This window comes from Populus alba, chromosome 17 (genome assembly GCF_005239225.2).
Source record: "Populus alba chromosome 17, ASM523922v2, whole genome shotgun sequence".
NCBI classification, from domain to species: Eukaryota; Viridiplantae; Streptophyta; class Magnoliopsida; order Malpighiales; family Salicaceae; genus Populus; species Populus alba.
The window spans coordinates 18,708,074-18,723,744 of record NC_133300.1 but is presented as its reverse complement, the minus strand read 5'-3'; the positions used below and the strand labels follow the sequence as shown (position 1 = coordinate 18,723,744).

The 15,671-nt window shown below is 38.5% G+C and overlaps 2 protein-coding genes and 1 pseudogene across 3 annotated transcripts; 1 reads left to right on the top strand and 2 right to left on the bottom strand.

Annotated features, from left to right (window-relative positions):
* Nucleotides 1–576: 576 nt before the first annotated feature.
* LOC118039397 (GDSL esterase/lipase 4-like) lies at nt 577–9,580 on the bottom strand. Of its 2 annotated transcripts, XM_073405708.1 has the most exons (5): nt 2,182–2,424; nt 1,818–1,939; nt 1,424–1,654; nt 1,067–1,328; nt 577–979 (listed from the first exon to the last, which is right to left on the bottom strand). In XM_073405708.1, the coding sequence occupies exons 1-5, from the start codon at nt 2,225–2,227 to the stop codon at nt 756–758; spliced, it is 885 nt and encodes a 294-aa protein (XP_073261809.1). In that variant the 5' UTR covers nt 2,228–2,424; the 3' UTR covers nt 577–755. The 2 variants fall into 2 exon arrangements, with proteins under 2 accessions (XP_073261809.1, XP_073261810.1); XM_073405709.1 differs by lacking the exons at nt 1,818–1,939; nt 2,182–2,424 and adding an exon at nt 9,218–9,580.
* LOC118039396 (GDSL esterase/lipase 4-like) lies at nt 8,045–9,134 on the bottom strand. The gene is made up of 3 exons (XM_035046085.2): nt 8,822–9,134; nt 8,465–8,726; nt 8,045–8,378 (listed from the first exon to the last, which is right to left on the bottom strand). Exons 1-3 carry the CDS (start codon nt 9,047–9,049, stop codon nt 8,155–8,157), a joined length of 714 nt encoding a protein of 237 aa, XP_034901976.2. The 5' UTR covers nt 9,050–9,134; the 3' UTR covers nt 8,045–8,154.
* Nucleotides 9,581–10,295: 715 nt separating the features above from the next.
* Nucleotides 10,296–14,565, top strand: LOC118039381 (putative disease resistance protein RGA4; annotated as a pseudogene).
* Nucleotides 14,566–15,671: the final 1,106 nt, after the last annotated feature.

Genomic DNA, 15,671 nt, shown 5'->3' with positions numbered 1-15,671 from the left:
TCTCAAATTGAATTTTCCTTGTTAAAAAAGCTCTCATCAGTCAAAAATATAATGTCAAATTTTAATTTTTATATTTTTTAAACCTCATCAATTAATTTCTAATTATTTTAAGGGCATTCCAGAATACTTTTCTTGTTCCTATTATTTTTTAGATTTTTTTTGAATATTTTTTTTGATATATTTTTTTTTTATTTTTCTTATTTTTTTATGTGGGAATTCAAAAATGAATAACTAGTATCAAATCACAAATCGTAACCATCTTGTTGAAGTAGGTCCAATCAATAAATAAATTGTGGAGATGTAAATTTGAAACAAAGTGCAAAATTCATTTCTCGGTTAAAGACAAAAAACCATGTTATTCAAGTACAAAGATACAATTTTTGAAGTTTTGCTATCATGGGCGTTGGTTGTTTGTCCCAAAATTTTGACATCTTTTGAAAATGCATGGCTCACATGGATTCTAAAGAAATGAAAAGCTAAGAGGTTTAATTCCGAATGAGAGTTTTGGCTTTAAAAAGAAGATCATCGTATTCTTGCTTTACGTATGTTGATCTTGCTCATTTATTAGTAAGAAACTTACGAATCTCAATGGCATAAGAAATTTTATTGTCCGATACAAATACAATTCTAGAGTTCAGTGCTAGAGTCTAAAGCCTGAATCAACTTAGCTTCGAAGCAAGAAAATGAAATTCAGTCATATTCCAGGTGCAGAACGGGTAAACAAAGTTATTTCCTGTCTGGGAATAAGTTTTGAGCTATTTCTTCAACAGTGTCTTCAGGTTGTAAGGCTTGACGATTTTACGACTCCCATCCCACATTAGCTTTGCAAATTGATAGTTGGCCTTTTCGGTTGGATGAATTCCATCAAAGAAGAAATATTCGCTAACATTATCGCACATTTGGTATACTTTCTGGCCGCAAGTAATGGAAGCTCTCAATGGACCACTGCCACAGCATGCCATTTTCACCTCTTCGAAACCTTCACACAAAAATGTGAAAATGGAATCAGATAGTCCTAAACATCATATCAGCAGATAAAGGAAACTCTGTAAGCTAGAGGCTTCACCATATTTTGAAGGGTTATTGAAAATTGCAGTTCCGGCAGTGTAGGCATCAAAAATTGAATAAGTACATCCTTTTAGTTGGCTCTTAAGCTCTTTGAGAGCTTTAGGGAGTGCTCTGTTGTGTAGTTTTGCAAGCACTGTAACTTCTTCCATGCAGCCAGAGCCACCTGTTCTGACTATTTCTAGTGCTCGAGAGATTGGTGGACAACCTAAAGGAAGCAACTTTGATAGCCCAAATTTCCTTCCCCCTATCTTGTAAATTTCCTGAGACACCAAAATTAATGCAATCTTAGTTTGATGAACTTGGGGAAGAAAATGAAATAAAGAATTAATTCATATGGTCTGAACATGTTAATTACTTGGATCACGGTTGTTATGTTGCCAATTACCATCTTGACATACTCCTTTTTGGAGTAGGATTGAAGCACAGTGGAGTTTGAGGTGAAAGGTACCATGTAGTCGTTAGTTCCAATGCTGAACATGTAAACAGCTGTGGATAACAAAGTCTTAACTTCTGAAGCTCCTAGTTTTTGCCTTAGCTGCTTCTCCATATTCTTGAAATTACTTAATTGAGTTTTAAGGTCCATAATCTATGAAGGAACAAACGGGAAGAATGAAAAAAATATATAGTATAAGTAATCATGCAACTTAAGAGATGGATAACTTTATATGAATTCAGGTTTATGCACACAGATTTATTCAAGCTAAATCCAGTCCAACAGGCAGGAATGATTTAGCAATAGGAGCACATACCAATCCTTGATTAGTTTCAACGAGAGCACCAGCTCCCCCTGATGCAAAGTTGACTCCATCTGTGAAATGATGGTTGCCGGGTTGTAAATATAGTGGAATTAATGGTAGCTTTGCAAATTCAGCTGCAACAAAGTTCAAGAATCATTTTGCCAGAAACATTTCGTGTCAGTAATAATAAGTTGTAAAGAACAAACAAAAACGAACTAGATTTGAAGGATGCGGTTGGAATTGGGCGTGGTATGTAGACTTGCTTTGAAGGAACCTTGGCCCTCCAAATTTTTCATAAAGCTGAATTTGAGTCTTAGACTTGGGAGTCTTTAAATTAAAAATACAAACAGGGCACCCAAAACTCCAGTTATTTTACCTTCACCTAATGTATAAATCCTTGTAATTTTCTCACGGGCCCCCATTTATTTTGTTCTTCCTCTGTCTAAAACACTATGATGCCAAGTTTCAGTATGACAAGAGAGACAGTACGAATCCTCAATATGTTCCTTGATCAAATCTTTCCCTCAATATCTACTTATTCTCCATAATACATTCAGCTTCATTTTTTTTCCTACAATTTTTAGAGTATTTTTTCACAAGTCAAACCAGTCATTAAATGGCTTATGAGAAAAGAATCTATTAATTAACTAGTGATCAGTGTTCAATATAGAAATTCAAAACAGAAAGAAAAGAGCAGAGATTAAAAGGGAGAAGAAAAATTGCGAAGTATTGTACTTACAAATAAAATCTGGAATTAATCGACCATCACTAGCCCTTCCTGTGGGATGCTTAAAATATGTCTCTCCATATGGAAAGATATTTAGTTTGGGAATGTTAGTGTTGAGATAGATATTATTCCCGGCATCATAAAAGGAATCTCCGAAGATAAATAAAGCACCATGAGAGTACCTGTGGCAGCTTGCTGGGACTAGAAAACTTGCACAGAGCACCATGTTTCTAGTTCTTCACTCTATCAACTTTGATCCTCAATCTCCCTATAATACGTAGACAAAAACTAAGTGAGCAATGGTACGTGTTGAACTTTTGATATTCAGAAAGACAAACAATTAAAGAAAGAAAAACACTTTATTGATGGATAAAATTAATGCAGCAGCTACAAGCCTTTATATAGGCATTTTACTTAACAGACTTCCTACAAATAAGACACGGAATGACTATAAAATAGAAAGAATAAAACAACTGACTTTCCTAATCATACTGCAACAAATTCCTTGTGACTAGGATTATTCCTATTTTATTGGAAAACAAATTGACTAAACCAGCATATCACTCTTGACTCAGTCACGGTCTGATGTTGATTAACTTTAACACTCTCCCTCAACATCTGCTTCTGTAATTCTTATCAAACCAAGCTGCTGACAGAAAGCTTCAAATTTGTTGCTACTCAGGCCCTTTGTAAATATGTCTGCAACTTGATCTTCTGATTTGATCTGCTTCAATTTAACTTCTTCTTCTAAAACCTTCTCTCGGATGAAATGATAATGCACTTCCACATGTTTTGTTCTTGCGTGAAATACTGGGTTCTCTGCTAGACGAACAACTGATTGATTATCACAATACAATGGAATTGCATAATCTGTTACTTGATGTAAATCATTCATCAGCCTTATTAACCATTTACTCTCTTGAGCTGCCATTGCTGCTGCACGATATTCGGCCTCTGTTGTTGACAGAGACACTGTTGGTTGCCTTTTGCTGCACCAAGAAATCGATCCTGACCCAAGTCTAAACACATATCCAGTAGTTGATCGACGAGTGTCATGATCCCCTGCATAGTCAGCATCACAGTAGCCAACCATTTTACAGTCTTCACCTTTCTTGTACAGTAAACCATAGTCAAATGTGCCCTTCACATACCTCAGGATTCTTCGGGCTGCTTCCAAATGAGGCTTCTTTGGATTTTGCATGTATCTGCTCATTACACCTACTGCATATGAAATATCAGGTCTGGTCACAGTTAGATATAACAAGCTTCCCACCATCTGTCGATACATTGTAGCATCTTGCAGCTCCTTGCCTTCATGTACACACATTCTGGTATTTGGGTCCATAGGTGTTGCAGTTGCTTTACACTCTAGCATCCCAAAATTTTCCAAAGGTCTTTGGCATATTTTTACTGACATAGAATTACTCCTCTGCGTGTGATACTTATCTCTAAACCAAGGAAATGATTCAGCTGTCCTAGTTCCTTCATTTCAAACCGAACAGACAAATTCTCCTTGGTTTGGCAGATTTCTTCAACATCATTTCCTGTGATGATTATATCATCGACATATACGAGTAGTATAGCTAATTTTTCACCATTAGCTTTAACAAATAAGCTGGAATCTGCATGGCTTACTGAAAATCCACTCTTTGTTAAGAATTCGGCAATCTTACCATACCAAGCCCTTGGTGCTTGTTTCAACCCGTATAGTTCCTTTCTCAGCTTGCATACATAGTTGGGATGACTTTGATTTTGAAACCCCATTGGCTGATCCATATAGATCTCTTGATCTAGCTCTCCATGCAAGAAAGCGTTCTTCACGTCCATCTGCCACAAGATCCACTCCTTGTTGGCTGCAACAGCGAGTACAACTCGCACGGATGTAAGTTTTGCAACTGGACTAAACGTTTCGTCATAATCTAGTCCATATTGTTGAGAAAATCCTCGTGCTACCAGGCGAGCCTTGAGTCTTTCAATTGTTCCATCTGTGCGTCGTTTTATCTTATACACCCATTTACATGAAATGGGTTCCACATCCTCTGGTCTTGGTACAAGATCCCAGGTCTGATTTTGTTGTAGTGCTGTAATCTCTTCTTCCATAGCCTTATTCCAGTTTGAATTTTGAGAAGCTTCTGTAAAGGTTTCTGGTTCTTTTACACCTTCTACCACTGCAGCATTTGCATATTTTGCATTTGGCTTCTTCATTCGTGTTGATCTTCTAGGTGGATTTGATGTTGTTGCTGCATTGAATTCTTCACTTGGCTGGTCATGTATACCAGTTTGCCACGGGTTCTCTTTAATTTCAGCATCAACATCAATTACTTCTTCTTGACTGTCAGTGTTATCTTCATCTTTGTTCAACTGGATTCGAGCAATTTGCATTTCTTCTTTAAGCCCTTCTGAGTCTGGTAGTGATTGATGTTCTATGGACCACCATGAAGATGATTCATCAAACACAACATTTCTGGATGTGTAGCATTTTCCAGTAATTGGATCACAGCATCTCCACCCTTTCCGTTGATTATCAAAACCAACAAAAATACATCTAACAGCCTTCTTGTCCATCTTGCTGCGTAGATGATTAGGTATAAAAACATAACATACACATCCAAAAACTCGAAAATAGCTCACTGTGGGTTTCTTATTCCATAGCTTTTCAAATGGTGACTGGAGATCAAGCCTCTGCTGTGGAAGCTTGTTGATTACAAAAGCTGCAGTCTTCATTGCTTCTGCCCACCATCTACCTGGAACATTCTTTGCATGAAGCATACTTCGACAAGTCTCTGCTAAATGCCTGTTCTTCCTCTCAGCAATACCATTTTGCTGTGGGGTATTTGCACAGGTGAATTGATGATTAATTCTGCAATCTCTTAGATAGTAAGAGAATTCATCTGATATGTACTCTCCCCCATTGTCAGAACGTAGACAACATATTCTTTTATTGATCTCAGCTTCTGCCACCTCTTTGAACTCCTTGAATCTTGAGAGTGTCTCAGATTTTTCCTTCATAAAATAAACCCACACAAACTTTGAAAAATCGTCAATAAATGTTACCATGTATTTCAAGCCACTAACAGAAGCTTGCTTAACAGGTCCAAACACATCAGAATGAATGAGCTCTAATGGTCCCTTTGCTCTCCACTTCGATTCTTCATATGGCAGTTGATGTGCCTTGCCATATTGACAGCCTGCACAAATTGCATCGATCCTTACTTCAAGCTGAGGCAGACCCTTCAATGCAGACCTTCTCATCATCATGTTGAGTTTAGAAAAACTCACATGACTCAGTCTTTGATGCCATAGATCCACTGTCTCACTCTTCCTTGTCTTGTCTACATATGCTGTTTGTGCAGACATCACATACACTAATTCAAGCCTCTGCCCCTTTATCACTGGTTCATCTAGACTTTCAAGATCACGGTACACTTTAACATCTTGAGGACCAAAGAGAACAAAGTGTCCTGAAGATGTTAATTGTGCCACTGACAAGAGGTTTTTCTTCATTCCAGGAACATGATAAACATTTTGGAGTGACACATCCTTGAGATTAAGTTGGGAAGAGACTACGGCATCCCCAACATGGGCTATAGCCAGCTTTGAATTGTTTGCTGTGACTACTACATGTTTTCCCTTGTATTCCACCAGATTCTTCAATTTTTCTTTGTCACCTGTCATATGATTTGAGCAGCCTGAATCAATGATCCAGTCCTTTTCATAATCAATATGTTCAGGTGTTGTTACTGTGAAGGCTGCCTCTTTTACTTCAGTAAAGAATGCATGAGCATCCCATTCATCTTCTATTTTGAAGGTGACGGCATCATTCTCCACATGCTCCTTCCTCTGCAAACACTCTTCTTCTTCTACTGCCTTGAAGAATGCATGAGCATCCCATTCATCTTCAATTTTGAAGGTAGCTGTATTACCTTCAACATGCTCCTTCTTTTGCCAACAGTCTTTTGCCATATGACCCTTCTTCCCACAGTTATAGCACTTCCCTTCAAATTTTCTTTTGATCCCGTAGCCCCTTGCTTCACTGGAGTTTCTTTCTTCTCGATTGAACTTTGTTTTGTCTTCATTTCTTTTGGATCTGTCATTGGCATGTTGCTTTGGCTTCCATCTGCCTTTATGGACATAAAGTGCATCAACTTCACCCTTGAGTGCAACTTCTCCCATTTGTTTGGCTAGTGCTTCTTGACCAGCCAGCAGATTCTCAAACTCAACAAGTGATGGTTGAGTCTGCCATCCTTGTACTGCAGCAACAAAGCTTCTGAAATCTGGCCGCAAACCATGGATAATTATCCTTTTCATCCTGGTTTCACCAATTGGAGCTTCTGCATCCAATTCAGAAATTTCTCGACAAAGTGTCTTCACCTTGTGGAAAAACTGGGCAACAGTTAGTTCACGTTGAGCTATTGACAGCAGCTCACTCTCTAACAGTTGAAGCTTTGTATCATTCTTCTTTGAGAATAAATCTGAAAACGTCTTCCAGGCTTCATGAGGATTTTTGGCATCCCGAATGTGTTCCAACACATCTTCTTCAATTGTTGTTTTCAAAGCAAACATTGCTTTGCCTGCTTTAATCTTCCACTTTCGTAATGCACCATTTGCATCCTCAGCCTCTGGTTGTGTAATTTCACAGCCATTCACAACTTCCCACAAATCCTGGCCCTGCATGTAAGACATCATGCACGTTGACCAAGTATTATAATTCTGGTTGTTGAGCTTCTTAATTCCCCCAATAACTTGAAGATCACCCATCTCACTCTTTTCTTTTCCTCACGTGTTTGACTCTCAAATATCAAATAAAACACTCTCTCTTGAACCCGGCTCTGATACCAATTGTTGAACTTTTGATATTCAGAAAGACAAACAATTAAAGAAAGAAAAACACTTTATTGATGGATAAAATTAATGCAGCAGCTACAAGCCTTTATATAGGCATTTTACTTAACAGACTTACAAATAAGACACGGAATGACTATAAAATAGAAAGAATAAAACAACTGACTTTCCTAATCATACTGCAACAAATTCCTTGTGACTAGGATTATTCCTATTTTATTGGAAAACAAATTGACTAAACCAGCATATCACTCTTGACTTAGTCACGGTCTGATGTTGATTAACTTTAACAGTACGGTGGGTCTGTAATAGTTTCTGTTGGCTGCTTCTGGTCAGTGGGGAAGAGGAGTTGCTGCTGGTTTTGGGTTGATGGTTGTTTGTGGGTAAATTTGGGCGGAGATTATTTTTCTCGTCGGGGATTAAGGCTCTAGAGGCTGGGTGGTGTTTTGTGGATGAGTTGGTGTTGAGTGGGGTGTTCATGGATTCTGGACCCTGGTCAAAGAAAAACGAAAGGGGGCGGCTTTTTTTCTTGTTTTTAGTACATAAGATTTTTTTTTTTTTTAATGGTTTTCTATTGTTTCGTTTTCTTTTTCTGTTTCTGTGTTTTCTCTCTAGGCTCTCATCAATCTCTTCTCTCATTTTTTCCTCATATTCTTTCTCAAAATTCAGTGGTAGAGTCTAAAGCCTGAATCAACTTGGCTTTGAAGCATGAAATTGAATCATATTCGAGGTGCAGAACGGGTAATCAAAGTCATCTCCTGTCTGGGAATAAGTTTCGAACTATTTCTCGAACAGTGTCTTCAGGTTGTAAGGCTTGACGATTTTAGGACTCCCATCCCACATTAGCTTTGCAAACTGATAGTTGGCCTTTTCGGTTGGATGAATTCCATCAAAGAATAAATATTCGCTAGCGTTATCGCACAGTTGGTATACTTTCTGGCCGCAAGTAATGGAAGCTCTCAATGGACCACTGCCACAGCATGCCATTTTCACCTCTTCGAAACCTTCACACAAAAATGTGAAAATGGAATCAGATAGTCCTCACATCATATCAGCAGATAAAGGAAACTCTGTAAGCTAGAGGCCTCACCATATTTTGAAGGGTTATTGAAAATTGCAGTTCCGGCAGTGTAGGCATCAAAAATTGAATAAGTACATCCTTCTAGTTGGCTCTTAAGCTCTTTGAGAGCTTTAGGGAGTGCTCTGTTGTGTAGTTTTGAAAGCACTGTAACTTCTTCCATGCAGCCAGAGCCACCTGTTCTGACTATTTCTAGTGCTCGAGAGATTGGTGGACAACCTAAAGGAAGCAACTTTGATAGCCCAAATTTCCTTCCCCCTATCTTATAAATTTCCTGAGACAGCAAAATTAATGCAATCTTAGTTTGATGAACTTGGGGAAGAAAATGAAATAAAGAATTAATTCATATGGTCTGAACATGTTAATTACTTGGATCACGGTTGTTATGTTGCCAATTACCATCTTGACATACTCCTTTTTGGAGTAGGATTGAAGCACAGTGGAGTTTGAGGTGAAAGGTACCATGTAGTCGTTAGTTCCAATGCTGAACATGTAAACAGCTGTGGATAACAAAGTCTTAACTTCTGAAGCTCCTAGTTTTTGCCTTAGCTGCTTCTCCATATTCTTGAAATTACTTAATTGAGTTTTAAAGTCCATAATCTATGAAGGAACAAGCGGGAAAAATGAAAAAAAAAAAAAAAGTATAAGTAATCATGCAACTTAAGAGATGGATAACTTTATATGAATTCAGGTTTATGCACACAGATTTATTCAAGCTAAATCAAGTCCAACAGGCAGGAATAATTTAGCAAAAGGAGCACATACCAGTCCTTGATTAGTTTCAACGAGAGCACCAGCTCCGCCTGATGCAAAGTTGACTCCATTTGTGAATTGATCGTTTCCGGGTAGTAAATATAGTGGAATTAATGGTAGCTTTGCAAATTCAGCTGCAACAAAGTTACAAGAATCATTTTGCCAAAAACATATTGTGTCAGTAATATTAAGTTTGAAAACGAACTAGATTTTAAGGATGCGGTAGGAATTGGGCGTGGCATGTAGACTTGCTTTGAAGGAACCTTGGCCCTCCAAAATTTTCATAAAGCTGAATTTGAGTCTTAGACTTGGGAGTCTTTAAATTAAAAATACAAACAGGACACCCAAAACATCAGTTAAAAATACAAATGGGCGTGATATGGAAATTCAATAGTGTGTGTGTGTGTATCCAACAATCTATTTCAAAACAGAAAGAAAAGAGCAGAAATTAAAAAGGGAGAAGAAAAATTGCAAAGTATTGTACTTACAAATAAAATCTGGAATTAATCGACCATCACTAGCCCTTCCTGTGGGATGCTTAAAATATGAGTTAATTTGAGTATTTTATTTTTATATATTCTAGATGTTAATTTTTAATTAATTTATTTTATCTACTATCATTACTTTTTATTTAAAATCATTAAATTAGTTTAAATTACCCTCTCTTTTTTTTAAATCCTAAGTTTAGTATGAAGTTTTTTTTTTTTTTATATTCAGAAAAAAATAACTCCACTCACAGTGTAGCATATACCATCTATTTAAAGTAATTACTAGAAACTTTTAAATATGTTGGAATTCTACTATATATATGCACTGTTAAGTGTTCATAAGAAATAATGAAATGTGCAGGGTTCATGGAATTAGTCAAGATACGCATAAGCTCACCCGCACACCTACGTTAAACTAAAAAAAAAAATTAATGAAATGTGGACTCCCACAGCTGATTCTCACGACTTTTGAAAGCATTTTGCTTTTCGTGTAGGTTTAAAAAGGGTATGGATTTTCTGAAGGCACTTGGAAATAGTCGGAGAAAAAGGCCGAGATGCAATGAGCTTTCACAGCTGATTTTCACCTTGGGAGCTTAGAAATCCTTGGAAAAGATGGCCCGTTGTTGTTGTCATCATTAAATGCTTCGACAACTTGCCTTTGTATTTGCTAGTAAATACAAACTAAAAATCGCTCTCTCAACCATAATTGATGTGAGAGAAATACACAGTTCACTCACGAGAGATGCATACCTAGTCAAGTCTGCACCGTCTGGAGCCCAAGTGAGTTGGCCAACACGGGACGAAGACTCTTACAAACCAATAAGCAAATTCTGTCTTCAAAACAAAGCCATGTTGCTTCTCTGAAACTTCAATAGCAGAAGAAAAGCTCATCACCATACGCTTTCACCTTTGCCATTTCTCATCTCAATATTTACTTTACCATTTCTTGCTCCCATCCCCTGCTTTTAGTTTTCCTCGCACCTTTTCTACTTATTTTTCTCAACATCCATTTCTTTTCCATTTCAAGACAAGCTATGGCTGATGCAATTGTTTCTGCTCTCGCGAGTACAATCATGGGGAACTTGAATTCCTCAATTCTTCAAGAGCTTGGACTTGCTGGGAGCCTAGAGACTGATCTTGAACATCTCGAGCGCACGTTCATAACTACTCAAGCTGTGCTCCAGGATGCAGAGGTGAAGCAGTGGAAGGACCCGGCTATAAAGGTGTGGCTCAGACACCTCAAGGATGCAGCTTATGATGTTGATGATTTGCTAGATGAGTTTGCCATTGAAGCTCAGTGGCATCAGCAGCGAAGAGATCTCAAAAATCGACTAAGATCCTTCTTTTCGATCAATCATAATCCACTTGTCTTTCGACTAAGAATGGCGTATAAATTGAAAAATGTGAGAAACAAACTGGATGCCATTGCCAATGAGAAAAACAAGTTCAATTTAACACCACGAGTTGGGGACATAGCAGCTGATACCTCCGATGGACGGCTTACCAGCTCACTCGTGAATGAATCAGAAATTTACGGAAGAGGCAAGGAGAAGGAAGAACTAGTCAACATCCTGCTCTCTAATGCAGACAATCTCCCTATTTATGCTATATGGGGAATGGGGGGACTAGGAAAAACAACACTTTCTCAAATGGTCTACAATGAAGAAAGGGTTAAACTGCAATTCGGTTTGAGGATCTGGGTGTGTGTATCTACTGATTTCGATGTAAGAAGATTAACAAGAGCCATCATAGAGTCCATTGATGGTGCTCCTTGTGGTCTTCAAGAATTGGATCCCTTGCAACAACGCCTCCAAGAGAAGTTAAATGGAAAGAAGTTTTTGCTTGTATTGGATGATGTGTGGGATGGTTATGGTGATAGGTGGAATAAATTGAAGGAGGTATTAAGGTCCGGAGCTAAAGGTAGTGCTGTCATGGTAACTACGCGTATTGAGATGGTTGCTCTTAGAATGACAGCAGCTTTTGTCAAGCACTTGGGGAGATTGTCTGAAGAAGATTCTTGGCATTTGTTTCAACAGCTTGCGTTCAGGATGAGAAGGAAAGAGGAGCGGGCATGCCTGGAAGCCATTGGAGTATCAATAGTGAAGAAGTGTGGTGGTGTTCCTTTAGCTATAAAGGCACTAGGGAACCTAATGCGGTTAAAAGAAAGTGAAGATCAGTGGATAGCTGTTAAAGAAAGTGAGATTTGGGATCTAAGAGAAGAAGCAAACGAGATCTTACCTGCTTTGAGGTTGAGTTACACTAATCTATCACCATATTTGAAGCAATGCTTTGCTTATTGCGCTATATTTCCAAAAGATAAGGTGATGAGGAGGGAGGAGCTGCTTGCTTTGTGGATGGCAAATGGCTTTATTTCTTGCAGAAGAGAAATGGATTTGCACGTCATGGGTATTGAGATGTTCAATGAACTAGTGGGAAGGTCATTTCTGCAAGAGGTCGAGGATGATGGATTTGGCAACATAACATGTAAAATGCATGATCTTATGCACGATCTTGCACAATCCATTGCAGTACAAGAGTGCTATACGATAGAAGGCGATGGGGAGCTGGAAATTCCTAAAACTGCCCGTCATGTTTCTTTTTATAACAAAGTAGCTTCGTCTTCTGAAGTTCTCAAGGTCCTATCACTTCGCTCACTTCTTTTGAGAAATGATGATCTTTGGAATGGATGGGGAAAGATTCCTGGTCGAAAACATCGAGCCTTGAGTTTAGAAAATGTCGACGTACAGAAATTGCCGAAGTCAATTGTGATGGGGCGGAATCCGGGACCGGTGATGTACTGATCTTTGCTTATAGAAGGGGTAAGCACACTGAGACACAATATTTAACGTGGTTCGGCAAATTGCCTACATCCACGGGAGAGGTTCATTTTATTTAGAGATAGAGAAAGAATACAACACATGGAGGAGGATCACATCCACTCAACTCCCATCTCTCATTGCTACATGGGGCAGCAGCTGCTTAAGGCAGCAGGGCTGCTGATGGCAGCCCTTCTCTTTCTTTCTCTCTTCTTCTCTCTACATGTCTCACAACTCTCACACTTTGCTCTCTAAGATCATGCCTCTTTTATAGGCATCAATGGCAGCTCCTCTTGCTCCTTTGTCATCAATGGTGGCTGCCAAACTCATCTCTTCTTCAACAAAGGTGGCTACCAAAGTCAAGGTTGGTGGTTGCCACCAACAAGCCTCCTTCTTTGACAATGTCAACATAATTGGCAATATTCCAACAAATTGGTGATCTGAAACATCTAAGGTATCTAGATGTATCAGGCTCCAGGATCAAAACACTGCCTGAAAGTATAGCCTCTCTCCAAAACCTCCAGACACTAGATCTGAGAGATTGCACTAATCTCATCCATTTACCAAAAGGTATGAAGCACATGAGAAATCTTGTCTATCTTGACATAACGGGTTGTTGTTCACTTCGATTTATGCCTGCTGGAATGAGGGAATTGATATGCTTGCGAAAACTTACCCTGTTCATTGTGGGTTGGGAGAATGGTCGTCGCATAAGTGAGCTGGAAGGGTTGAATAATCTTGCTGGTGAATTGAGTATCACAGATCTTGTGAATGTTAAGAATTTAAAAGATGCCACAAGTGCCAAGTTGAAGTTGAAGACGACTCTTTTATCATACTTTATCTTGGCATGGTAATGGAGATTACCTTTCTTACCCTTGGTTAGTTGTGCCACCGCAACAAAGAAAGAGTGTTATTCAGGTAAATAGCGAGGAGGTCCTTGAAGGGCTTCAACCTCATTCAAATATGAAGAAGTTGAGGATATGTGGATATGGAGGTTCAACATTTCCTAATTGGATGATGAACTTGAACATGACGCTACCAAATCTGGTAAAGATGGAGCTATCAGCATTTCCCAACTGTGAACAACTTCCACCATTAGGGAAACTGCAGTTCCTCAAGAGTCTTGTATTGCGTCAAATGGATGGTGTGAAGAGTATTGACAGCAATGTGTATGGAGATGGGCAAAGTCCATTCCCATCTTTGGAGATGTTGACTTTTGAGTACATGGAGGGATTAAAGCAATGGTCTGCATGTACTTTTCCTCTCCTTCGAGAATTGAGGATATTCGATTGCCCTGTGTTGAACGAAATACCAATTATACCCTCCATCAAAACAGGATGCATCTCTGGAGTGAATGCTTCGTTGCTGATGTCAGTTAGGAATCTCACTTCCATCACTTCTCTTCATATTGAAGGGATTAACGATGTGAGGGAGCTTCCCGATGGGTTTTTGCAAAATCAGACCCTCCTAGAAAGCTTAGAAATTTATGAGATGCGAGATCTGGAGTCTTTGTCAAATAAGGTATTAGATAACCTTTCTGCTCTTAAAAGCTTGACTATTTTTTATTGCGGGAAACTTGAAAGCTTGCCAGAGGAAGGTCTTCGTAACCTCAATTCCTTGGAGGTTTTAAGGATAGACTCTTGTAGAAGATTAAATTGTCTGCCAATGAATGGGCTGTGTGGCTTATCTTCTCTTCGCAAGTTATCTGTTGTATTGTGTGATGAATTGACATCTCTATCTGAGGGAGTGCGACATCTTACGGCACTTGAGGATTTGAAGCTTTATGGATGTCCAGAGCTAAATTCATTGCCAGAGAGTATCCAACATCTCACTTCTCTCCAATCTCTAAGAATATGGGACTGCGAGGGATTAGCTTCTTTGCCAAATCAGATTGAATATCTCACTTCTCTCCAATCTCTATACATTTGGGGTTGTTCAAATTTGAAAAAAAGGTCTGAGAAAGATTTAGGAGAGGACTGGCCTAAGATAGCTCACATTCCTAAGATTAGTATCAATTAAAATTGATATGCAAAATTGTTAAAATAATTTCTCATTAACATTGAATGAGAATAAAATTTGTATTTTCTTAGTTTTAATTTGTTGTAATTGTTTAAATAACTTTATCAAATTCATTATTGTTATATTTTTCATATAAATTGTCACACCCGACATCGCAGCGGCCCTAAAAAATAATAATCTCGAATTATGAAAAAGAACAGATATCTGGCATCCGGTTCTTTTAGGGGAAAATATCTCGTTTGAGGAGTCGCCACCTAGTATTATGGTCACTAGGAACCCTAACTGGTCAATAGAGATTCTATGACTCGGGATTGGTTACGTAAAAGGGAAGATATTATCACCCCTTAAACGTTCTGCCTAAGGCAGACTGCATTGTTGGTTTTGTCTTAAATTGCTAAATATTTATTAATTTATTCTGTGATGATTTGTTTAAAATATTCCTAACTCTGGCGCCAGTGAATATTCGAACTTGAATAATTCCAACTCTGGCGTTGGTAAAAATTCGTAATTACGACAAAAATTAGATCAATATATTTTTTTTATTCCCTACTCTAGTGCCAGTGAATAAATAAATAAAAATAAATTTATTTTTTAAGCATGCACACATTTTTTATTTTCTAGCTAAACAAAATAAAAATACAACGAATAAAAATAATATAAATTTAAACTAATATTTTTATTCCTGGCTCTGGCGTCAGTGAATAAACCAATAAATTTACATTATTTTTATTCATGCATACACATTTTTTATTTTTTATTTTTTTTATTTTTTGGGCTCAGCCCACATGGACTGGGCTAGGCCCAGCCAGCCCAGCCCGGTCACTGGCCCAAGCCAGTGGCCCGGCTGGGCAAAGGCACGCACCACGCGTGCGTGCACTTGGGGGAAGCTAATTAATTTCACGGCCAGTCAAAGGAAAATGCAAAGCGGGAAGAGATGAAGAAAACTTACTTGTGGTCTGCTGCTCCTGAAGGTGAAGACGAAGTCGAGGGCTGTTGGTGCCTGAACCACGCTTGGCAGGGCAGCCTTCTTCCCTTCCTTGCGCTCTCCTGGCCCTATTCCTGCTGCTAATGACCCGAGGCTGAAAGTGAAGGGCGGATGACCGAAACTGATCCAATGCGTGCGCCTTCTCTTTTTTATTTGCT